Here is a 26,027-nt window from a genome sequence, read left to right as displayed (position 1 = left end):
ATTTTGCATTAACGGTAAAAATGAATGGTTATCGAGAGATTATTTTTCTGCCGAGCTTTTTGCTGTGAATACATGAAAGCGGAATAGTTTTTTTTTGCGTTTGCTATTGAAAGCTTTTTTTCAAAAATAAAAAAAAAGTATCATCGTGCACTTGTTCACAAAATGTTATCGCTTCGGATAAAAAAATATGACAGGTTAATCCAATTTTTTATTACCTACAGATCTGAAGCCATTTATACGAAACACATTATTAATGGCACCAAGTCCAGTTATTATTATTATTCGAATTAATAGAGCAAGAATAGAACAGTTTCTGGAACATGACCTGTAATCTTATTTGCATTCGTGTGATACTATTCCGCGCAAATTGTCATAATGACTATAATTAGTCATAATAAACGAAATAATAAAGGATAAAATAATTTTTATGACTATAATTAGTCATAGAAATAATAAAGTCAAAATTAAACGTTTTCAACTGTAATAAGACTCCACTTGTTCTATTGTTTAACGGATAAATCGCTTTTAGATGTGCGAGATGTCGTAACAAGCTCCTTTTCTGCGACATTGCAAGCAGATTAGCGTCGAATTATCCGACTGACCTCTTTGAAACCTTGTTGAGCACACTAGGTAGATCTCTCTACGGCGGCACGTAAGCACCAATTATAATCTGAACTAAGCGGGTACAAACTGCGAGAAAACGGCCACAAATAAGATAGACTGTAACAAACTTGTACCTAGAATGTGCGCAACTGAGGTTTAAATGTGTTTGCCACAATTACCGTTTAAATTTATGTATTTTTGTAATTACTTTTATTTATCAGTTATATCACATTTGAACTGTTGTACGCAACTGTACGACTCGTTTCGCTAATTTATGCACGATTCTTTGCCGAACAAGATCCATTTCGCGAATTCTCATCACGAATAATGCCGTCAAAGCAACTGTCACGTAGTTACGGAGTCATGCATTAGACGCGGATGAAGATTGAGGAGAAACGCCGTCAGGAATTTTGCCAGTCAAATTCGAGCAGCTGCTGCGCCATTAGAGGCATTTCCGCCTAATTGTTTCAACGCCCGAGCACTCGAGTGCCGGCTCACGTTTTCCACAGGCCTCAGAAATTGCGGGCGTACCAAAGTGGCGCTCCTTTGACGACATATTAATCGCCGCCCTACCCCTCCGGCCGACGCGGTGATACCCACTGTCGCTTATTAACGCTTCCCTCATTTGTAATCTCGATTACAGCTATGTACAACGGGTCCCCGCTGTACAGCTCGTCCGCGCGGCTCATAATTATATTATATCGTTATTTTACACGGTATTCAATTGCTGTAAGTGATTACGCGCGATACGACATGTAATAAAAGGCTTTGCGCGCGCACTCACGCGGAACACGCGTATTCACGCTCCGTGTCGCTGCCGATCGTTCACAGCGACACGCGACACACGGATGAATAATACAATTATCGGAACGATAGAAATTATTGCAGATCCGCGGTGTAATTGGAATCGCAGTTTCTTTCCAGGAAGCAGTGCATTGTCCGAGCGGCACCGATCGACCACCCACGTTCGTGCATGTAATGCACCGCGTTTACACGTTCTCGCTGTAAACGAGTAAAAACCTTGCGAGCGCCCGTGTTCACGTCCTCCTCTCTCTCATGCAGCAGGGAGGAAAAGCTGCCCTTTCGCGCACCCCGCTCAATTTATCGCCCGTACGTCGGGGTTGCGAGTGTATTTCATGGATCGATTGGTCGATACCCGGCCTCTAATTAGCGCAGTGCGAATTAAAAACTTCCGTACGGTTGAATGTGGAAAGTAAAAAATGTCGCATACGCACGGAAACGAGACCCGAATTGATCTGTGAAACGCACGATTACATCTACACGAGGTATTCAGGCTTGCTACATCGTGTATATAAAAAGCTAGTCACAAAAACGCCTTTATCACGAGAGTTTTTTTTCTTCCTCTTTTTTCCTTCCTCTTTTTGTTTTTACTTTGTTTCAAGCAGATAGATTAGCCATATCGCTAATTAAAGGTTATGCTTATTAATAATGATTATTAATGCAAGCTGTTCCAGACGTCGCAAGACGTTGCAGATCTTTTTTTGCAAGTTTATATTTATTTAACATAAAAGTAAACAGATGTAAAATATAGATTTTGAATTATTTGTGTTTAAATATCTTGACATTTATGATATAAAAGTCTATGATATGAAAGCTATAGGGAGACGAACAATTTTAAATCGCGAATTCAGATAATCGTTTAATGGTGGACCATGGTAAAAAGATTGCGAATAAAATCCTGCCAGTCTCGGTGTATTGGCAATGTAACAAAGTGAAAGCATTTTGCTGCAACGTTTATTTCGTCCAATTACATTTGGCAGCCATAGTGAAACTACACTACGGGCTAGAAAGTAGATTCTCCGCTTGTTTATGGTCTCCCATATATCAGCCTTACGAGCAGTTAACAGAAAGAAATGGCTTCAATCTTTTGTCTCTAATTCAGTCATTTAACTGTTAGCTACCTCTGACGGCAATCTTTGTTACTAATCAACGTTATTTACATTTGTAATCCGATAATTAATTACACATTTAATTAATCAAAACCTAAAAAATGTGCCATTAATATTTTTAAATAAATTTACACATCACGTTTATATAACGTGACGTTTTTAAATTTTATACTAAAAATTTTAGTTTACAGCGCAATATCATTTAATCATTTAAGACAATTACAAACTTACCTTTTTTTTAATAAATATTTTTCAGAGAAATATTTTTTTAGCTCTTTGCATCTCTCGTATATTTGTGTGCGTATCGGGAAATTTAATTAAAGACCCAACGATAGGGAACGGCGTATAACGGGAGTCAAATATAGGTCCACCAGTCTCGAGAAGTGTATTACGAAATTTACCGCGGCTACCGCCGGTCTCAAATCGATGCGACCACAATCTCGATGCTCTGGCCGCGAAAAACCAATACGAAGAAACCACGCATTCGCTGTAGGCGAATTCAATTGAAGATTACAAGACCAAAAGACTCACATTCTTCTTTTTTTCAAATTTGTCATGAAATCGGAAAGCAATTTCTACGTATTAATCTCGTTGAATTCGCGATTAAATCTTTCTTATTTGTCGAATTGGACACACGTTTAATTTCGATACATACCTTTAGTGACAACAATGAAACGAGATAAGATACGAGAATAAGATTGTATCTCTCACTCAATATCGGGAAAAATTGGAGAATGTGACTTCTGTTTCCGTGCAATCCACAATTCCCAATGCTGTACCACGAGCGAACGAGAGATTCGCCGTAACGCTGCAAGCCGGTAGGATACGGTACCCCAGAGGCGAGTCACGACGAGAAGAACCCAAAAACCTCGGTATGAGAACGAATAGTGAGGGAAAGAGGAGAGATAGAGAGAACCACGTCTTCCTGAAGAAGTAATTTCTGTCGCCTCGAAATCAGTTTCGCCGGACGTCCGTAAATTGCCAGATGCCCCTCCCCCTCCTTTCCCTCTTCATGCCCTTCCGAACCGATCAGAGATTCTACCTTCTGGTCACCCTCGCCACTCAATCAGAGGATAGAAGAAGTTCGCGCGCGACCACCTCGCGAGGGAGGGATCTCTTCTGTGATCTCTTCTTTTTTCCTCCCCTCTTCGATTTCACCGCGACTAAAGGAGCATCTCCTAACGATTCCGTTCTCTCCCTCCTCCCCTCTCGATTTTCTGACCCCGATTCTCACTACCGGCCGATTCACGGAGCAGTTTCAGTCCCTCGACTTTCGTCCCCGTGCCGACCTCCTCCGCGCCGAAGAGTAAAACCGCAGAAGCAATTTACTATCGTATGCCTTCGGTCACGTACTCAATGGAGGGACGCGTGTAGTCGCGCGCAAAATGCGAGTGCCGCAGGAAGGCCGGACCGATCGAATGGCCGAACACGAAGGGTTGTGCCGATTCTGAGAGGTATATGTGAGAGAGCTGCGGCGCACGGTATAATAGATGTGCATCGTGACGCGGGACGTACTTTTGAGGCTGGCAAAATCAATGTGCCGATAAAATGCATTACTTATACAATGCCGTGCATCAATACGTGACAAGATGACAAATGCGAACGTGCTAAATCCTGCGAATCTACTATTTTACTTTGACTTACGCGATAAGTAATGTCTATAGAGGTAATTTATATATAATACGTAAATCCATTAACAAAGAAAAGCATCTATTTGTATTTATATAAACTATTCTCTATTTATTTAAATATTTTAATGCAAATACTTAGTGTTCGACGCTTCAAAATTATTTTTATTTATTTATTTTTAAATAAGTGACAGGAATTTCAATTATTTTGATTTACCTGAAATATTTAACTTATTTGATCTTACGCGAGAATTAATACAATCATCACATCAATATCATGTTGTCTCTACAAATAGCTTGTTATTTCATTAAGCAAATGCAGCCATTAAATAAGCGTAATTCATAGCAGAAATGTTTCAAATGTATCACGTTATTGAATTGCATTTTATGCAATATAATATGGCACATGTTTAAATTTTACGCGAAAGTTTAAATTGTTATCAAATAAAATAATTTATTATTTATAAGTAATTTATAAATGCGAAAATAATTTATTTTCATATTTATATTTATATCATTTCATAAATATTGTACACTAATTTTATTCCCTAATTATATTTTCTTTCACGTTTACAATTTTTCTTCTTTACGTAGACAAAAGTTTAAATATACATATTTTGTATTCTACCCTAATTCTTATTACGCAAAATAACAGTATTGAAATAATATATAGGTCGATATCGAAACGTATAGCAGATTCAAGCAAAGAGGAAAAAAGAGTAGGTGGTGTATAACCCTGAGATCATAATTCTGCTTCACTTACCCCGAGCATGATACAACTTCATTACGCGAAATGTGGAATACTTAGAAGCTGCTCTCGTTTCGCCTGTACACGTTAGCTCACACGTTTACGCTTATATTTGGCGCTCCCTTCTCATTTTTTACAGAAGAAAATGTTTAATCTTCTTTGCTGTTTCTTAATATTACGTACAGTACTGATATTTTAGACTATTACAATATCTAAATTTTATAGTTTTTGTGATTAATCTTATAGCTAATTAAAAAAATATATATCAAAGCTCTTTTGAATCCATATACATGTTAGATTATATATAAGAAATTGCTTTATTGATATATTAGAATTTTGTATTGGAGAATGTCTTGAATATTTACAGGAACGTTTAAAGAAATATGAATGAAAATACCTAACTATTTGTCTGATTACAATGTTATTTTTGACTCGAAATAAACTCTTATGCGAAGCGGCTAATATATTTAACAACTGGACAACTCTATCTTTCTCACGTCAGCGATTTCGTGTTCGCGCTCACATTTGCGCACCTGTGCTCGTAAGATAGATTCTCGGTAACTTGAACGACTGCGTGTGCGCGAGGGTTAAAGTCGCGTAGACCGCCACACAATCGCGCGATAAAGAAAAAGGAAACCCCTGGGATCTTTCATCACCACTGACGCCGTGAATTCGCGTGTTATAGACACATTTTCTGCTCCCGATTCTGGCTGCAAAGCGTCGTTGCTGTTGAAGTAGAAGAAACGTGGCGTAGAGATCAATGGCTTATTTTTTTGATGTTTGAAAAAATTATTTTTATATTTTGTTCGATATATTAAAAATTTCTTTAAATTTCTCATGTAAAATAAAATTATATAAAATTTTGCATTTAATTTTAACATATATAATTTATATAACATATGCCGACACAAACTAATTTTTCAGTAATGAAAAATTTAGCATTACTGAGTTTGTTTCAAAAGGATATTATTTATTTTCACGGATGCAATGCTTCTAATTATAGCACTTTATTATAGAGAAACTAATCTCTGCGTTTCCGCAGGAGAAATATTGTGAGAAATTAAATAATTTACCTTTAATTAGTAGGAAATTAATAAGGCAGAAGTCTTTTCTATTTATATGAAAATCGCATCTAGCGTGAAAAGCATATCTTTGTTAAACATTCATTTATCTATCCATTTATTTATATAGTTATTTATTTATTTATTTATATAGTTTTTCACCATTTTATATTACTATTTTTACGACTGTAAATGTAGCAAGCAAAATTGTATCATCTATTATCATAGTATATATAGAAATAACAGCAAGTTATTTTTTTATTATCTTATCATAAACATCAAATACGGTCTGTTTTATGTAAAAAAACATAAACTTTATTTATATAACAAGAATGTGTAACTTTTAGTATTATCTATTGTTAATTACTGCATTCCCGTATTAATGCAGAAATGAAAGAAGTGTTTTAAGAAAGAACACAACTCGCCTGTAACTTTTTAATATTCAGAAGGCATCAAACTCGATCGTGACACGTACAGAAATATGATTTTGAATCGTCGTGTTGGAATTGTTCCGTGATACTTCCACGTACTTCAAAACACAATCGTTCCACAAATATCCATACAAATGCAATCCGTAGGCGACAAACTTTTCTTCTAAACAAAATATTCTGCATACGAATACTTTTGAACAAGAAAACTTCGATTTTATTTGAATTATGTCAAGTATATTTTGAATTACATATTTAAGAGATCACGAAATATATTTTTTGAATATACGTTATTGCGATTCTAATTAACTCCCGAAAATTAAATAATTTTTTCACGATTACAGTTATAACATACGTAATAATACGGAATAATTTTGTTTATTGTGAAAATTTTATTAGCTAATCCAGATATTAACATATACATTCTTGTTTTTGAAACGATGAAATGTTATTTATAAATATATATCCGAGCTGTATATAATTTCCATATTTATCTCATATCACAAACGAATAGAAAATATCAATCCACATTAGCAAGCAAAATATCGTGAGCAAGAGAGCACGGAATTTGGTTCGCCGAACATACATATTAAATAAGCATTAAAAAGCGCGCGTTCCAGAGAGATCGTATGCGTACTGTTAATCGACGTATTGTCTGCTGCGATCAACGTTTATGCTAAACGAATCGTGTAACGTTGATCCCTATTATTCTTTCACAAAGGCAACCGCGAATACTTGCTGCTAATTAACATGAGAAAGAGGATTACGAGATTTTACCAGTGGTAATTCAAATGACGAAGCCAAAGGGATGGAGCCAAAGAGAGGACAAGGGACAGAAATATATGCGGAAGAGGGGGAAGAGAGAGAGAGGCCCATCAAGGTTAACGAACGGGAAGATGATTTCGTTTGTCATTTAACCAATTGACGCCGGCGAGTGAACGCCATGGGGCCACTCTGCAGTTGCGTGCGGCAGCTGCAGCAGCAGGGTCCGGCGCATGCAGTGCCGCATGTAGGCACATTTACTCAGGTTAACCCGGCTAAAACGTTCCGCGCGGAAAGTACCGATTATGATTCATTAGCGTGGCCATTCTGACCGAGAGATTCTCGCCGTTCTCTAATGAGAAAGTATGCGCGCGGAAAGAGCTGCTACGCGAACGGTTTTGCCGGTACGTTAAGACGCGCGCGCGCTCATCGCATTATATTTCACTCGTAGAGAAAAGCGTGCGCGTTACAATAGCCCCTCTCGACGTGCATTTGATGATCTAACAGCGTATTGTGCTAGTCGAGCAGTTACGTTAACTCGACCGTTTTGAATACGTTAAACGCGAAGGTGCGGATGCAACATTGACGGCCGCAACCGTAAATACACAGCACGTTATGTAATGTGTATGGGAAGCACTTTGAATAAACTCGTAACTTTGAAGCGGAAGAAACGATGAAAGAGTATCGCTCCGCTGAGCGGGAGATAAAAGGAGATGATTTTCCTTATAATTTTCTCTGATACTCTCTTAATTATTATTTACAGAACTACTTTAGTTACTCTCGATTTGCGAATGCATTTAGCATTGTGAATAAATATCTATAACGGATATGTACTCTTTGACTGGCTTTTATACCTTTGGCGCGACATTAGACGTCTGTCATTTTCTTGGCGAGCCTCCCCGCATTGGCAAAAGGCACTTCATAAGAAGCGCCGTGTAAAAGGCAGACGAACGACACCCGCACGGTAAGACACGAAAAGTGCCAGTGACTCCGCCTACCATGGCCAGGCAATAAGAGGCTGAAAAGCGAAAGAGGATCATAAAGACGCATCGGACGTAACTCGATTATCCGCGCGAAAAGTACGAGACGACGAGCTGTTATACGACATAGTAATTCGAGAGCTCTCTCCTCCATTCCGTTGCCGCTCCCCTGTGTCGAGAGCGATTCTCTACTGTAATTTAATCGGCTGTCGATAGACGACAATGGCGCCTGTAATCTAAAATTACTTTTTAAGGAGGGCACGTCTTTCCCCTTTCTCTCCCCTCCCCCCCCTCTCTCTCTCTCTTTCTTTTTTCTCTTTTTCTCTCTCTCTCTCTTCCCTCTTTCTCTTTTTCTTTAATGGCGTTTATTAGTGTCCCAGACGGTGTCGAAACTGCCGTTATGAGTCTCCTTTTTTTTGGTTGCGTTACACACAAAAGTTCCGCAAAGATGGGGAGAAGCTGGCGCAGCTTGATTTGTGAAAGGCAATTCTCATGTGATGGCTCCTCTTTGACGGCTCGTAATGTTACACTTAGCATGAAGGTTGATGGAAGATAAAAAAAAGTCCAACCTAAAAGTAGACGGGTTCGTAAGCTGCGATGACTCGCACTTAACAAGGCTCTAAACTCGCCCTTGCAGAATTGTATCTTATTCTTAGTCGCCTAATTATACGATTTTATTTATTTAACGACTTTTTGCATTCGTAGATGATTTCGACTAGTTTAGGAGATTATACATCTGATGTTCGGGAAGGAAGAAAAATAGTGAAAACGATTATGCGATATCGGCAATCTCGCTCTAACGCGGGCAAATAAATGTACACTCTCTTTTTGCGCCGACTTCGATAGGGTATCCACTGTTGCACGTTTTCACCCGTAGTTAATATTCACCCGTGGTACATACATCTACATAGGTCTCGTCGAACGAGGGGACTTATCGGGAAACTATGATATTGCGACTCCGAGCGAGAAACAAAAGTTTCCGATTGCAACAGCAATATTGTATATATTTTTGCTCTGTCATAGATTTCTCTGACCTGACGTCGCTGCAACAGACGAAACAGTCGCGATGCCAGGGTCTTTTTCAATCATAGTCCGCGAAGTCGTGTCCTGATCGAAATCAATTTTCGCGTTTGCTCGCTATGTGTCAGAAGCTTACCCGTCGTTCTCAATCGTTCTCAAGTCAATCATGTATCGCGATGTCATATACCGCGATAGAATAATGGCCGAGCAACGAAACGGGAGCATCTGTGATTGAATTCTTTTCTCGAGCAATTACACGACCGATCCCCTAAAGCTCGCGGCACGCGTGTATCTGAGCTTACGGCCTTATTGTAAATTCGTGTTAAGGACGCCTACGCACGTTTGTACGCCTGTAAACCGATAGGGACCCGGAATTTAGGTCAGATAGTATCCTCTAATAACGCCGCGCACCCTAATAGGCTTACTTGCGGCCACGGCTGATGCGCGATAGGATGATGCATCGTATCTCTCCCGTCCCGGATTATCAATGTACTTGAAAGCTGCGCGGAGACGCGTGTGTCTGCGAGTCCACGCAACGTGCATGTAACTGTCAGATTTTATACGTCTTCGCATGTATTGCCGCTCGTCATTGAAACCCATTTACGCGTGAAACCCATTTGCTTGAACATCACATTGACTATCGTGGCATGAGATAAAAAGATTTTTTAATGTTTGAAAATATTCTATATATCAAATTCAGAAGCTATTCAGTGTTGTTCAGTCAGTTCTCCTTGCATTCAATTGTCATAATCGTAACATATTTATTTCAGACAATGCCATGATTTTTAGTTTAGTTTTGATAGAAGTAAAACGAAATTCTTCTAAAAGTGAATCATTTTATTATGTATATCTCTGAAACACAAACATATTACTGAGTTAGCTAAATCGGATCTAAAACGATATAAATATAAACGTTAACGCCCTACAGTCTGGCAGGTATGTAAAATATGTACGAAGTCGCATCTAAATGCGACCCATATCTAATGAAATAGAGATGAAGCAACCTTTTACGAGAGAGAGAGAGAGAGAGAGAGAGAGAGAGAGAGAGAGAGAGAGAAACAATACACACATACGGTATATCTTTCATGTTCTCAACTGTGGGTAGGATTGCAGATCTTTGATATTTACGAATGATCCTGTGTGCACGAGATAAACGACTTCGATGCACGCGAATGTCAAGAATATTGCATCGATAACCAGCGCATGAAATGCAGAGGAGCCATTCGATGCACCGCCATGTATGCATACGCGTATGGGCCATATCGCGATCGATATCTTTGTTTTCTAGTACGAGCGATTTCCATATCTTTATGAAAGCTATTGCAAACGCCGAAGACGAAACGAGAAACTTTGTTAAAAACAAAAGTCAATCATTGACGAGCTTTGACAAATTATCTGGAATGCAGGCAGATAACGCATAGCTCCGGAGGAAAATTTCACGAATATTTTACGTCTTGGTGAATTGCGTTTGCACATCGTGCAGATTATCGTTATGCGCGTCAAAGACCTTTACTGGAGTACAGTTTATGTCTGTGATTGCGTTACATGGAAAATATTTACACGAAATTTAGTTATACCAAATACTCCATAACAACGACTAAAGCAGTACTACGAGGGTAAATGTTAGTTCGACCGAAAACTGCGCTTGCGTGTGTGCGTCTACTGACGCGACGCCTAATGTGCATAAATTGTAAACTGGAGAGGATAAGAGCCGCGAAGCGCAAGTGCTTCGTCGATAATCTGTTTCGCTCCCATCTAAGCCAGAGCGGGGGATTTCGACCCTTTCAATCTCACTCATCGCTTTAGCCGTCGTTTAGAAACTTTTACACGTATCATTTTGAGAAAAAGTTCGTCGGGATCACAGGGATATGATGTAAAAAGACACAACAACTTTTTAATTACAAATATATTTCTTTTTATCGTTCGATTACTTTCAGAACCCTTCAAATTTCTTCACATCTGGGAATTAATGGTCTAGTCGATACACAAAATGCCATTAATTAATATGCACTCGTAATATCTACATTCATATTTCAATATAATTCGACGCTGCGCGATAAACGTTTTTACGCATCAATGGGTGTTACGGCACATATATACAGGTAGAAATTATTAGAACGATTGACCGTGTTGGCATCCCAATTAATAATTCGACGAATTCGTATGCCATAATAGTTATTGCTGTTCCATTATGAAAATGTTCCCGCATGTTTGAATATGACTGGTTGGACGGCTTATCCCGCTTTAGTACAAAGGTTCGATTTTCGGTTTATGGCGGGAAGCCTCGATTGCTGAACGCATACTAATTAGATGTGTACCCCGATATAATACACTATATATCTCATGACAAACGTCAACATACAGGAGCTCAACAGCGAGGAATGTATCTACCTGAATCTCTACGTAAAGATCATATACGATCGAATTTAGCTCGACGGAATTTATAGGAAAAAGTTCTAATTTAAAAATATAGATATAAATAAGAAGGGTAGAATAAAATTTGAGAAATTTTTTTGCAAGACGTATTCTGGAAAATAATAATTTTTAAATAATATCAAGTATCAAGGCTTTCGATCTTCTATGATTCGAAACACGATATCCGTTAAGACGTAAAAGGTATTAACTTTTATTCACGGCGGAGATAGCTTATTCGCGGTAAATACCAGGAGACTCGTAGAATGCTCAATGTTAATAGTTGTCCGGAAGGACTCGTTGCTACGGCGCTAAAGGAGGTCCTTTGTGGAAGCTACGCATACGTTCCGAAATTCCTGCGTCGCTGCGCTACATCCGCGTTCTCACGGATATACAGGGCTGTATCCACGTCTATGTTGAAAGCGGAACTTTGAGGACAGGTTGAAAGAGCTGCCATGCATTCTTTGAGGGCCGCTCGTTACGGGGGTTTCGTTACGAAGAATTTGACGGAAGAATTTGCTTCTGGACTGAGGCCAATCGAAACCATTCCGCTCTTTGAGAGAACATTTAGTATTGTCACGAAAACTATAATGTGGCAAAGAGTAACGCGAGGCTCGCTCTGTAACGAGAAAATATCTTATAAATATGTAAAACTTCCGAGATAAAAAATGGTTCGAGAAAATGCGTATCATCAGCGGAAACTTTCCATGTATGATATATCAGTAGCTTATCTTTTTTTCCATTCTATCTTAGGATAAAAAAATATCATTTTTGGGTAATTGCCACTTGTCAAATTTTTATGAATAAAGAATTGAAGAAAGAAATTGCATTGTGAAAATTGTGTGCCTCAGACGATGTTTTATATAATATATTAAAAATTATATAATATAAGTGTTTCTTTGTTAAACGCGTAATATTAACTGTATTAAAATATTATACCTAACAAATGATTTTTATTATTGCAGTTTAATACATCGAGATACAAGGCCAGAGCCAGCGATACGATGTTCGACTCTGAAAGGGGCGACTAGACTACCGTCAGCACCAGACCATCGCAGTGAAGCTCGATTAAGGATAGACCCGAAGGTGTTGGTCTTCGTAGAAACTCTATACTCGAGGCTAGGCCGAGAGATAGCTGAGCTGCTAGTTTATAATCGAATAAAGTGAGTACGGACTATTTTTCTTTCGTATCGGCCAATCGTATTGAAAGGCGTGTTTCTTATTTATTGACTAAACAATTACGGATCTGACGATTCGTCACAGACCTGTTTTTACTATGACAGATAATTATAAAATAATTTATCGAAGAATTTACGGGGTAAAACGTGCCTGATCTATTTGTATGCACCATGTTTCACACAACATGTCTTTCATGCGCACCGACTTGACTCTAAAAAAAAAAAAAGATTTTACTCTAGCACAATCTAAAAGTAGGTCGTCGACGTAAGCTTTCTTCGGAGTTCTCAGCCGCAATAGTTCATACTATTAGGCAAAAAGTATATGGCTAATGGCACCCAGTTACTGAAGTCGATCAATATCGTGACACACTCGTGAACGTAAAGCTCGCTAGTTCGCGATCCTTTTTATTCGCGAATAGTCCGTCTCTCTTTCGTGAGAAAGAAACAGTAAGTGACGTGGCATTTCATGAATTTGAAGTAAACACTTTATTCTCGTATATTTTTAAACGACAGACCGATGGTAAATTTACATGTTTACTTTAATTCTACTGCAAAAATCGTCTCCCAACGCAAATTCTACGTATTACTTATGGTGAAAGAATTCATAAACTGTATTTTATTTATGAAGCTTTCTCTTGATTTTTTTATTTTTATAACAAAACTCTCGCGAGCGTTCATTGGGAGAAAATATTTCGACGGTTTTTTTTCCGGAAAAAGACTATATCACCCAGATCTTGTTGTAATTCTACCATACCGCCGATTCGAATTTTTCAAAAAATTCTCAGCGTTTATAATTCCGCGATGGAGATTCCGCAAATCCCGGTTTTACTACATCGTCGGCGATGTTATTTCGTGAATGTCGGTATAAAAATTAGAAATGCAAATTTCTCGACCATCGTCAAGTCCGGGCAGTTTTTACGCTATTATGAGTTCCACGAATATTTTAAACCCATTTCCTATCCAAGGAGTTAGAAATTGGCACAATGTCGATGCGAATATCGTAAACTCGTTACTTCCGGCTCTTACAATTGTCTCATTAACTTCATCATTATTGTATGTTTGATGTATCGAATTATTTTAAAGAATTAAAAATTTTAAAATATCTTTTTTTACTTTACACCTGATGATGTCAGTTTAAACATGTAATAATAGATGAAGATTAAGTCTCGCAAAAAATAACTGCTTGTTTAAAGTCCGAATATTTTACATTTTGCACGGTTACATAGACAATACATGATAATGTGAATTGTTAATAGGTAAACTGATATAGACCGACAGTATAGTGCTTTAATATTCCGGTGGTCTTGCAAATAAATGTTAACATTGTTCATGGCATGATATAAAACGGAAACATACATAACGTGATATAACTATGTAACGAAGCTGGATCAGGCGATAAAATTTCATGTCTATCTATAGCTGCGCGCAAGATTTCACATTTCCATTCCGCGAAAATTGCATGACGCCGAGCGTGCTTGAAAAGTTTAACGAAATCCGCTATCGGGGACACGGTGTATCGCGAAATTTACTTCATTCATGATATGCGCATTTCTTAAACGATAATAGCCGGACCAAAAGCTTATTATAGGAGCAATGTATAAAGCCGCTCGATGAAACTTTGACGCTTGGTGAGAGAGAGCTTAAGCCGGATGTGTCCTCGGATTTCGAAATATAGGATAAGATCCTGAGAGAGAGAGAGAGAGAGAGAGAGAGAGAGAGACGGAAGTCATCCGCTCTCGTGCTCTCTCGATTCTTCCGCAGTTGATCAAATAATAATGACGGGATAATGCGATCCACGTTAGCTGCTTCCGTAGACCTTGGCGCCTATCGGGAATTATGGTGACGCAGCCGCGTGACACGTTATACATGGGAGAGCATATTGTAGTTTAAAGCACAACATGGAGATAGAGACGAATAGCGATTAGGGGACTCGCATCATCCTCCTCTGCCTCCGTAGGAGGGAAGCCAATACGCGCAACATATAACGTAGCTTGATGCGGAGTGAACTTGCGAGCGGCGTGATACCTAGTGTCTCTCACCTGCGTGCTAGAGAGAACAGTGCACCGGTATGCCGATACGATCGGAAAGGTAACCAAGGGAGCCCGGGCATCAGTGATACGCGCTCACGAGAACACGAGGGAACCAGCGACCAAGCTCGTCGCGGTGGTATCGCGTTTGCTTTATCTGGCGCAATTTCATAATCGATACCGGTGCCCGGAGGCAGGGGAAAGGATAGAATCGGGGGGGGGGGATGGAAGAGAGGGATCGTCCACGCTGGCCGCGCAGCGTCCACCTGTGTGCGGCGTCAGGCAAATTTTGTTGTCGGAGATTGCGAGGCGCAGATATGGAAAGCGTCGCGCCGGATCGTGTTCCGCCGCGAGCCGCGTACGTACACGTATGCACGTATATGCACGTACGTCGACGTACAACGGTGCACATAATGAAATATTTATTGATGCGCGGGACCCTTTGCGTGCGGAAGAGCAGCTACGCTATGTCTGCCCTACGCCGTGTATATACATGCACGTAATGCGATATGGAAAAGTTTTGAATCTGGAATCCAGCTGCGCTAGATAAAATGTGATATCTTGCCCCGGGATACTCTCTCTCTCTCTCTCTCTCTGTCTCTCTCTTCCCCTCCCCTCCCTTCCTATTTCCCCCGTGCTATGGGATGTAAGAAAAATAAGGGCGAAGGAAGTTTCTATAAGCGAGTTGAGTTTTCAACCCGTTTTGCCTTACATACGAGCAGCGTCTGTTTTATCTTGCCTGCAGCTTTTATTGCTTATTAACTGCTTTTATGTGTGCACTCGTGTAGCTTTATCGATTATGCCCATATCGTGGACGGTGAACAATCCAGATATGGAACGCGCAAAATGTTTCAAATTGCCGAAGGTATGTTCTATATTCGGAAACTTTTGCATTAGAGGAAGAATTTTATAATTTCATACAAAATGGATATTACAAGAATATACATGAAGAATTGCTTGGCATTGAAAGTTAATCTCTTCATTGAGAAAGAGAACTTCGGTAAGAAGCGCATTACAGAGGGGAACACCTTTTCATGAAGAATACAGAAATTCCGAATTAACGCGGATCATCGGCGCATGTGTGAAAGCCGATCAAACGGTCAAATGTCAATTGTGTTTATCGCCGATATTCTATTCGACACATGACAATCAAATGAATTCTCCCTCATCCCTCTCTCGTCGCGACATTTTTAGCTCATTCTCCCACCGATGGGCTGCCTCCGATGTGTATCTGTCTGTCGAGAAACCTTCAATAAACGTTCGCGTGTTATCAGCGTGGAGGAAGAAGTCTTCTATTTCTCAATCGAGAGAATGGCGATATCGATCTACTCCGACACCGGCATGCCGTCCTCCTCCTCCTCCTCCTCCTCCTCTTTCTCCATCGCCTTCCCCAACCTCGAGTTATATCCCGACACTGACGTAGCCTGCGCGACATGGTCTTCGTTACTCGTGGTATCATCGATAAAAGCAGAGGGCGGAGGGTAAACGTTCCACGGACGCCTGCGACGCGTGTTTTTTTTCATCGCACGCATCGACGACCCTTTCATCTCGAATCTGCCTTTTCATTTCGCGACTCATCTCCCCGGCTGCGCGCTGTCTCGCGCGTCGTCGCAGTTTTTCTTGATCTCTCGTTTCTCGTCGAGGTATTAATCGCGCGCTCGTTGGCTCGTAAAAAAATAGATGAATAGCGCCATCGCGGATCTCCGAGAGGCACCTTGAGAACCCCGTCGCGCGCGCGTTTTCAGCCTCCTCCATTATTTATAGGAGGGAGAAACGCAGTGTTATGTACACGTGCCCGCCGCGTATACACGCACGGGGCTGAATTTTTAATAGCGGCTGCGTTCGTCTCCGTGATTTCCGGTGTACACACCCGCTGCAACACGTACGCGGTCGTTCGCGTGGAAGTAACCTTCTCGGCGCGGAGGTATTTCGAAATTACGGGGGAAAAAATATGCGGCGTTTATTCAGCCCCTCGCAGTTCCGGGCGCCGCTTCGAGAGTGCATCGTGCGTCACCGTTTGTATTTTCAAGTAGAAGAAAATCAACGTCTGTCACGTAAACCCCGCTATTTATATCGAGCCGAGTCGTGTACAACGTACATGTACAAGTGTATCGCGTAATTGCTTGAGAAATGGCCGGCTTGAATAAGATGAAGAGATATTGTACATTTTCGAGAGAGGTGCAACGCTACTCGCGCCAAGGTTTGATTCTATTTCTTAGTCGCTGCAAACGCGCGCAGGAGCTCCCGTCTGATACGAACGTTGTGGGAGAGCTCTTGATATATCACCAGCATAAGTCCTTGTAGCCCGGAAAAATACGTGAGAGATAATTATACGATATTTCGTAGTAATTGGAGAATCATATTCGTCCATGTGCATGTTATATTTTATAACATCGTGACGGATGATCCGTTTAGTCTCGCGTTTTATATCACGTCTCTTTCCATCCGCTTTTCCGTGCGTTACAGTTCGCAGATATACACCTGCGGCGTAAAAATAACGCAGCTACAGTCTGTGGTATCTTCATAATTAAATGGGCAATGCGGCTAATAATACAACTAGGAACAGACAGTTATGGCGTGACATAAGTAATGTAAAAACTCAGTGAATATATGAGATATAAGAGAAACTTCTCATGTAAGAGAGATAGAATGATTATTGATTTCAGCTACTATGTGGAATATTTAAAATACGCACGTTATAGTTTTGTCTATTTTGATCATTTCGTGCATAATGCATACACCTTTGTATGCACAAGAACGTAAAGCTTGGTTTATAAAATTATTAAATATACTTTTATCTTTTGTTGTGAGTGTTTCAACATTTATGTCGACTAAGTGTGACAAATAAACACACTCGCTAAATTAGAAGATACACATAATTTAAAATAACTTTCTTAACCAAATGCTGTCGTAATTTTTAGTCTTTTATGGAAGAAAAACTTAAATTTAGGTACTTAAAGTTGAAATAATGTGATAGACGATCCGATAAAATGCATGTAGATTTAAGGTTTCCTGCAGAAACGTAGAAAAATATCACTGTTTAGACGATATACTTGTCTCTTTATATGGATTTGTCCGCGTTTATGTGAACGTGACAGTGCTCCGCTCGTTTGTATTCGGATCTGGCGGCTATTAGAGATTTCTGCCTGTCGCCTCACTGGTCTGCTCTCTTCTCAAAGAGTTACACGTCGTTGAACACGTATTGGGATATTACTGCAGCGTACACATGCACGTCGCGCGACATGACGTACGACCGACAACGGCCGGACTTCGTGGATTTCCGTTCGAAATAAATATGTATCTGTCCAACGCATCGTAACATACGACATGACGAAGGTCTTGCGCTGGAAATATATTTTTCTCCGCCCGACACCCGCATCCAGGAGAAACAAGCGGTTCGAAAAAAAAAAGGTATCGGAAACGGCCTTGCGCTAACCTATCACCGTGCAAACCGCATTAACTTTTCCGACGCGAGTCGCAATATTTAATTAACGACTAACGAAGCGATTATTTTAGCGCTTTTGTTAAGCGAAAGTAGACGGTTAAAAAGAGAGTTTTAAAAGTTAAATTTAATAATGTGTTCCGCAAGAAAAAAATTTACTTTTTTTCTGAAGCCTAAAAGACCTTTCTAACGAAAAATTTTACGCTTAGACTGTGTGTGTGTGTATCTATATCTATCTTTTAATATAATAGCACAACCAAATCAAATCTATTAAAAAGAATAAGCCGAAAATATATATGAATCGAACGTTAAATAATTCATCATCAAAACAGCAAAGCAATATTTTCTCGTTGATTTATGATCATAAAGGTATATTATTTTGAATATTTTGCGTTGAATAATTTTTACGCCGAATAATTACAGCGACGGACGGGTAGAACCTATCGTCTGTGAAATAACTTTTTTGTTTCATTGGATTCGTGCCAGTGGACGAAATGATTTACTTACTTCTCGTTCCGGTAGCGTTAGTCAGAAATCGTTAAACGGAATTCATAATCCTTGTCGAGATAACGTATTATACATCCACATGGGGCATATACATGGCAAAATAATTCAGTTCCGCGGCGGCTTGGCACTATCTCTCTCCACTCGTTAAAATCATTACATAGAGACATCGTAATCTTTCCCGGAATATTAAACTTACGACGGATATGAATAAGCACTTTGCATACAAGTGCACTCGCTAATATGCATATGCAGAGTTGCACAATTGTTGCGATTATTATTTTATTACGCGGAAAATATATTGGAAGTACACACAATATGCATCTAATTTAAATTGTGCGGATCGTATATTTGTAAATCGATCATTGTGCACATTAACGCGTCTTTTAATTTGCAATGAGTAATCGAACGATTAATCGCAAAACATTCATTATGGGAGGAGGAAAAGGATTACTGTTCGTTTATTGTTCGTTCATTTTTAATAACCGTACTAAATCTTTTATTAAGCGTATATACGGGCACGCTGAAATTATTGGAGAATCAGATCGGCCGGCGAATGAAACGGGTATCGCTGAAAGAGTGCCAGATGTAAAACAGCCTACCTAAGGTACTCAAATTAGGAGTAGAAACGCGCGCGAGAGGATCGCTAAATTAAAACCCTCATCAAGGATTTCAACAAATTCCAACGCTATGAACGTCGAACAGATTAGGGCCCCGGGCCAATTCGGGAGCTGCCGTTTTAAGCTCGTGGAAATCAAGCGAATTACCAGCTTGATTAATACCCTTGGCGGTTTTTGTCTAATTATCCTTGGACCCCTGTAATAGCAGTCGCGGAAGCGCTAGCCGAGCTAATCGTATTTTTATTTTCACACATGGAAAAGCAGCGGTTTTCGGATTGATAAATTCTCGTGGGACGGAGATTCGAGAGCGGCACGGTAGAGAAATAAGACAAGCAATTAATACGGACTAAGGAGGCAATGAAAAGCGAAATGCCGGCCGATTGGAAAACAATTATGGTGGTGATCGATACAAAAGTGTCGTAGGAAAAAGCAGAAAATTCATCTCCTCTCAGTAGGAGATTGATTGTAGCCTGCTTGCTTGGTTCGAGAACCGTAATAATTATCGCCATGCTCAATTACGTCGTTGCGTACCTGTCCGATCGTAAAATCCTTCATTTGTTTCGGCCTTGCAATCAGTGTTGCTGCTGCTGCTGCTAGTCGTTTCTCCTGCCTTCCCGTATCATCGCGCCAATAATTTTTCTTCCTTTGACCAACGAATCGCGTCGATCAAGATAAAAGATCCGCTTTTTCCAGCACTAAATTTTCAACCGAAATTTAATTAACGTACAAATACTTGAAAATAAAAGCCCCAAAATGTTTAAAGCATACTGCCGATGAACGTACACTCAAAATTATTAAAAAAGGTTATCTTTGAAAGTCATTTTTTAATTAAATTTTATGAGGGCTAATATATTCCGCTTTGTTTATTAAGTAATACACCGTAGTAAACTACTTTGTAATTTTACAGTTTTGGTCTGTCTGCAAGATTTCTAAAAATTGGTTTAACTTTTCCAAATCTTGTTTTCGTCAATAGATACCAAAGAATGTTAACTCTACCGAAGCAAAATATGAGTCAAATTAGTTTACTCTAAAAAGCTCAAAGATCAAGATTAATAAAATTTTGTTAACAAAATTTTTACAATCACAACGATTTTTTGCTGTACTACTTATATCAGTTGCAAAGAATTTATTATTATTAATTATTATTAATGTGATAGATAGAAGATAAGAAATAAAACGGTTGCTATTTTAAAACATTTTAATTTATAACAATAAATTTATAGATAATAAAAAAGAATTTGAAAATTGTAGCAAAGAAATGTGGTGTCGAGCGTGACAGATAAAACAAAGAATTCTGATACAATGCGTCAGCGCAAGTTCCGTACCAAACAATTGAAAATTGACTAAAACGCCGTAATCATCGCCACAGCGGTCAATTATATCCTCCGCACGCTATCCTGCCCCGTGAACCGTCCGCAAAATTCCTGCATTCTCCACGATATTGGCTCCATTGTTCGACCGTATATATCACGACAATTTTTTTTACCCATAGAAGGCAGCGTGATTACACGGTTTCCACGTGCGTAAAATTTCACATTTTCCCACCGCTCTTCGTTGTGTGTAGTAAAGACACTCTCTTTGCACCTGACCCAGTTTAATTATCCCTACAGGTTTCACCGAATTTCCTTGCGGTTACGTGTTTCACCCGCACCCTTCCGCCCCTGCAATCTCCATCGACGCAGGGTATAGAGTGCTGGCGTAATAAATACGTCTCTGAAGTGCCATACTGTCTTCGGCTGTCACTTCCGCCTGAGAGAGCGCGAAAATTTAGCGAGGGCGCGGTAAACGATGTAATTCTGCAACGGGCAACCCGTTCACATGTGTCAGGCCGTGCACGTTTCTCGGTCGGATCGTTTTGTATTTGTCGTATGTATTTATCCCGCACCTCTCTCTTTCTCTCCTTTCTGTCTCCCCTCCCTGCCCGCGATCACCGCGGATAACTTTCCGTACGAATAATTTTCGACGGATTTATTAATTACGCGTTTCAATCATTTTGTATGTTTTCCGCGTGTTTTCGTGGTTCAACGAGCGTCTGGCATCGCGAAATTTATTACTTTCATGCGGTGGCGATGGATAGGGAGGGGAAACATGATTTATTTAGCGAATTAATGAAAAGGTAACAAAAAGCGATAACCGCCTTTGCAAAGGTGCACAATTTCGATATCGGTCGCATACTGCGGCAACGAAGTATTTATTGAACTTGTAATAACCACCTCTCTTTGTCACGAAAAATAGCCTTCAGTCTTGAAAGAACAGAGGAGAGATCGATTCGTTATTACAGCTTGAGAGTCTCGTCAAAATACGCGAGAACAAATGAAACGCGGCGAAAAAAGGAATAAACGGAGACCCCAAATAGGACAGAGCACATGAACCGGCGGATACGAGAGAGCAGAGAGCGTTATTACTCTTTGATATGTACTTCTCTAGAAAATCGAGTTCCACAGGTGAAACGCATAAATAGCAAAGTCGTATTTCTTTGTGATTCCTTCGTTCCGCGCCTTCGATCAGGTCTCAAAACACGTTTGCTGCAGCGGCGTCGAAAGGTCGGCGAGGCCTCGCGTGAGAGAAGACGAACGTGTAAAGGGGATCAAAGGCGCAGGAAAGCTCGAGAAATTCATAAAGCGCTTCTTAAGCTGGCATAGAAGAACATCAGTCAGTGACCTTCTTGCGTCGGCGAACGATCCCGGCTTGCCCTCAAGAGGATTCGCCGGGAGTTCGTTTGGTCGAACGCAGTCGATGGCTTCGTACGCCGGAGTTCAAAGCTCCCTTGGAACGCCGACGGATATCACCCCCTTTTTGCCAGATATCCCTCGGAACTTTCAAGCCCTCCGCTTCCGAGTGCCCCTCTTATCGACCTCCATTCAATCGGCCGATGTGGACTTCACCCGCGCCTTCCTTCTCGCGAATCCCTCCCTCCATTCGCGCTCTTTGTCTTCAGCTAAAGACTAGAAGGGATTGAGATAATACGACTTGTCCGTAACCGCGATCGAAGCTGATAGAAATCTGAGAAGCTGAAAAATGTGGTTAAGCGGTGCATTACACCGCGCGTGAAAGAATAAATTTTTTGAAATACTTTCCTGTCTGATAAATAATTCGAATCTTGTAAACGTCCACGTCATACTCTACATAATAGATAATATTATTATGCAATATTAAATACAGGTTTTAAAGGTACCCGTAATGTTCAGAAAGAGAAATATTTATCTTTATCTAGTTTTTAAATTTGCTTCAAAGTTTTCGATTTTTGATAACGTTGTATGTATTATTTGTATGCTGTATTAATCATAACGTTTATACATGTACAGGTTTATATATCATAATTAATAATCGAATATTATTATTGATAATGGAATAAATTGTTAATATTACTAAAATTACACACACACGCATATATATACACAATGAAAAAATGTATCATTAACTCCTGTTCTAGATATGATATTTAGTCAGTTGCACCTTATTAATGTTTTACAAATAGAGACGGATTTAATGCTTAATAATTTATTAATAACACGTGCTTTCAACAGATTGACACATGAAAAATAAATGCGCCCGCCACTATCGGTTTCCATATTAATATATTTTTTTATATAATAATATTCTTCTATTTTTCCTTTCTCTCTCTTCATTTACATATATTTTAATCTTTTTAACATAATTGCCGAGTGGTGACATTCATACGCAAAGGTGTGTGTCATTAATTACATTATTCTATGTAAACAAAATCTTCAAAATGCTGGATGTATCTCGCTTCTTTTCCTCTATGAATTTTCTCGCTGATTTGTAAATACATTCTTCTTTCAACAATGAAGTCTGATGTAGGGCTTTTGAATTATAAATATGTCTATAACGAAGGATTTTCCGCTAATTAAATTTTCTAAAACTTCTTTTTATCGACAGATTTTCTCCGCTTTAGTTCGAATAAATCTTTCTTCAACAAAAATATCGAAAGTTTGATAGCTCTTGAGTTATAAGCAATTTACAGCAAAAGCTTTCCCTCTAATTAAATTTTCTTCAAGACTTTTTGGTTCATTTTGTCAACAGAAATTCGAGTGCACATGGCGTGTTGAATATTAAAAAGTTTGAAGCGATCAATTACGAGACACTGTACATTTGACATTTAAAGGTTCGACATCGAAATATTCGATGAAAGGAATTGAAAAGTTAATTTCTTTTAGGCAAATCAGCAAATGTCATTAAAGAGAACCGATTTTTCATCATTAATTCGAAGCAAAAAAATCGCAAGCAGGCGCATTACAACGCGCAGTGTGGCAACGAACGAAAAAGGATCAACATTTCCTGCACGAGGTGGAGAGGTTTACGACTGTCCATCAAGATTTCAAATTGCTTACAACGCGAGCATTCTCCCAACTTTCCGTGAAAACTCAACTTTTGTAGGAATACGTAATTTTGCCCTCCAGCAACGCGTAGAAACGGTTGTTGATGAGCGACGCTCGGCAGCCTGTCGGTGTTCTCTCGCCGCTCTTCTTCTTCTATGTGCCCGATGAAACTAGTCGCGCTAAGTTGCCAACATCCGCGAGGATTCACGGTATCACCGTTTCCTCAAACTGCTTCTTCGCAGGAGCGGGGGAATATCGTAAAGCAAGGCGAGTCGGCTATGAAATTAACTTCTGCTCGTCCACTCGTCCACGCCTCACAGATAAATCACGCGAGACTGGATAAACCCCGCGAAGACGAGTACCGGCGCAGATACAATTGGGAAATCGCTGATTCACTCGGCGATCTATTCTCTTCGTTTCTCTCTTTGGTGGGGTCGCATTAAGCCCGAGATCGAATTTCAACTACGCACGAGAACAAATCAAATATCGTTCGCCGATGTATAAATGTCTCTAGAACGGATTTGAATTATACATGAAAAAGGAGATGAAATATTCGGTTACTTATCTCTAATGTATTATCTGAAACGTATTATCTTTATTTCCTTTAAATCGCATCTTTGTTTTTCCTTTTTTATTTTTAATGACTACAAAACGGTGAGTAGAAATTATTTCATGAGGAATTATTAAATAAAAATTATCGAATCTATACATTAAATGATAAGAGTCATGTGATTTGATATCGTTTTAGGTTTAACATCTTCTTTCTCTTAGATCCAATCAACGAAAGTTAGAAATAGCTACAAGCTGTTTTCTTTGCTTGCAACTGTTTCGAAAATCTCATAAAGCACGACCGAGTTAAGGAATTAAATTGTGGAACTGGCGAAAAGTAGCGAATTGTCGAAAGAACTTCTCAAAATCCAATAAGTGCAATGTAGAGGAAAATTGAAGCATCTTAAACATTACGAGTGAAACAAGTCATCGCTGTGTTACATTGAGAGAAAAGAATAGTTACGATTACCGTATTTTAACTATAATTTATAGTCATTTGCAGTGCTAACTATATATTTATATAATTGTAATCATGCAAATCATAGTTGTTATTATTACTACGTAAATGTAAGCTAATGTTTAAAAAATGAAGTCATATTTACTGTGGTTTACTTATCCATAACTATATTTTTTATTGTCATTTGAAATTATCATAATTTACAGTAAAATTTATAGTAAAATTTTTTACAGTTAGTAGAATTATAAACACATGAAATTGTTAATTATAGTCCCAAAGTCATTTCTTTTTAAATTATTTGTTATAAATTAATAATTAATGTACAGTGATACCTATTTATATCTATTTAAAACTAGAAATATATTTTGAAAGAGAGCAATTTTGTTCAATTGCTTTCTCGCGAAACCGACTGTTTACCAGTCCTGGTTTTATTTATTATTTAGAGAAGTTCGCATCCAACGTTGGATCAAGAAAGATCCTTTTCCTCGGCTAAGCTGGAGATCCTCCTTGAACCTCCGAGCACCCTTCTTTCTATCGTAAGACTTCTATTCAATTCCGAATGAATTCCGGCCCTCTCACATGCTTTCTATTTAGCGCTCTGCCTCTCTCTGCTGAGGGTTGAACACAGACAAAACAGCATAATAAAGTCTACGTACGATCGCATTCCACGAAGGGAATAGCCTCCATCCTACTCTTCTCTCGACACAAAGCTACGTACGAACGTAATTATCCACCAGACATGTATTATCACTATTCACATGTGTATTTTTTTTCTCAGCTTTTTAAGCGGTTAAAGCACAATGAGAAAAATACGCGAAATATTTTTAAAAAATTGTTTGTTCAGTCAGTAGGACGAAACTTTCTGATGGAAAAAAACATACGACGTAAATTTATTTTACACCGCCAAGAGTATTTTAACAATGAGTTGTTTACATTTTAAAATCGACGTAACATGCATATATATATATAATAATTTTAGTCCAACAACGCAAAGCTCCTAAAAGCAGATTAGAGGTAATATTATTAAGATTAAAATATTAAAATTCTCCCCTTTTAATTATAATTATCTACATAATAAAATATTTACGGATAAAAAGTATACTTAATAATTAAAAATAATGTATATAATATTACATTAAAAGGATTTTAAAGCTTATAATATAATTGTAATATTTGAAGCGTTAAAAATACAAACAAAGTTATACGAATTTTTAGAAAAACAGAGTAAAAATTATTGTGTCCTTAAAAAGTATTTGATGATAAAGCAATTTATAAAAATATAACTTGGTATTTCCTATTACTACATTCTAATTATTTTCCAAAAAGAGTAATCTTTGTCAGGGCTTAACTTCGGAAAA

At 38.9% G+C, this 26,027-nt stretch overlaps 1 protein-coding gene across 4 annotated transcripts in view; it reads left to right on the top strand.

The window, feature by feature from the left end:
* LOC105840233 (bifunctional heparan sulfate N-deacetylase/N-sulfotransferase) overlaps nt 1-26,027 on the top strand; it is a 266,600-nt gene that overhangs the window by 207,219 nt on the left and 33,354 nt on the right. For all 4 annotated transcript variants that reach the window (XM_036283750.1, XM_036283751.1, XM_036283752.1 and 1 more), the window contains one exon: nt 12,518-12,715. In XM_036283750.1, coding sequence (XP_036139643.1) covers nt 12,518-12,715 — 198 coding nt within the window. The remainder of the gene's footprint in view (nt 1-12,517; nt 12,716-26,027) is intronic.

The sequence above is a fragment of the Monomorium pharaonis genome, chromosome 3, assembly GCF_013373865.1.
Source record: "Monomorium pharaonis isolate MP-MQ-018 chromosome 3, ASM1337386v2, whole genome shotgun sequence".
Classification (NCBI taxonomy): domain Eukaryota; kingdom Metazoa; phylum Arthropoda; class Insecta; order Hymenoptera; family Formicidae; genus Monomorium; species Monomorium pharaonis.
This window is presented reverse-complemented; position numbering and strand designations above follow the sequence as displayed.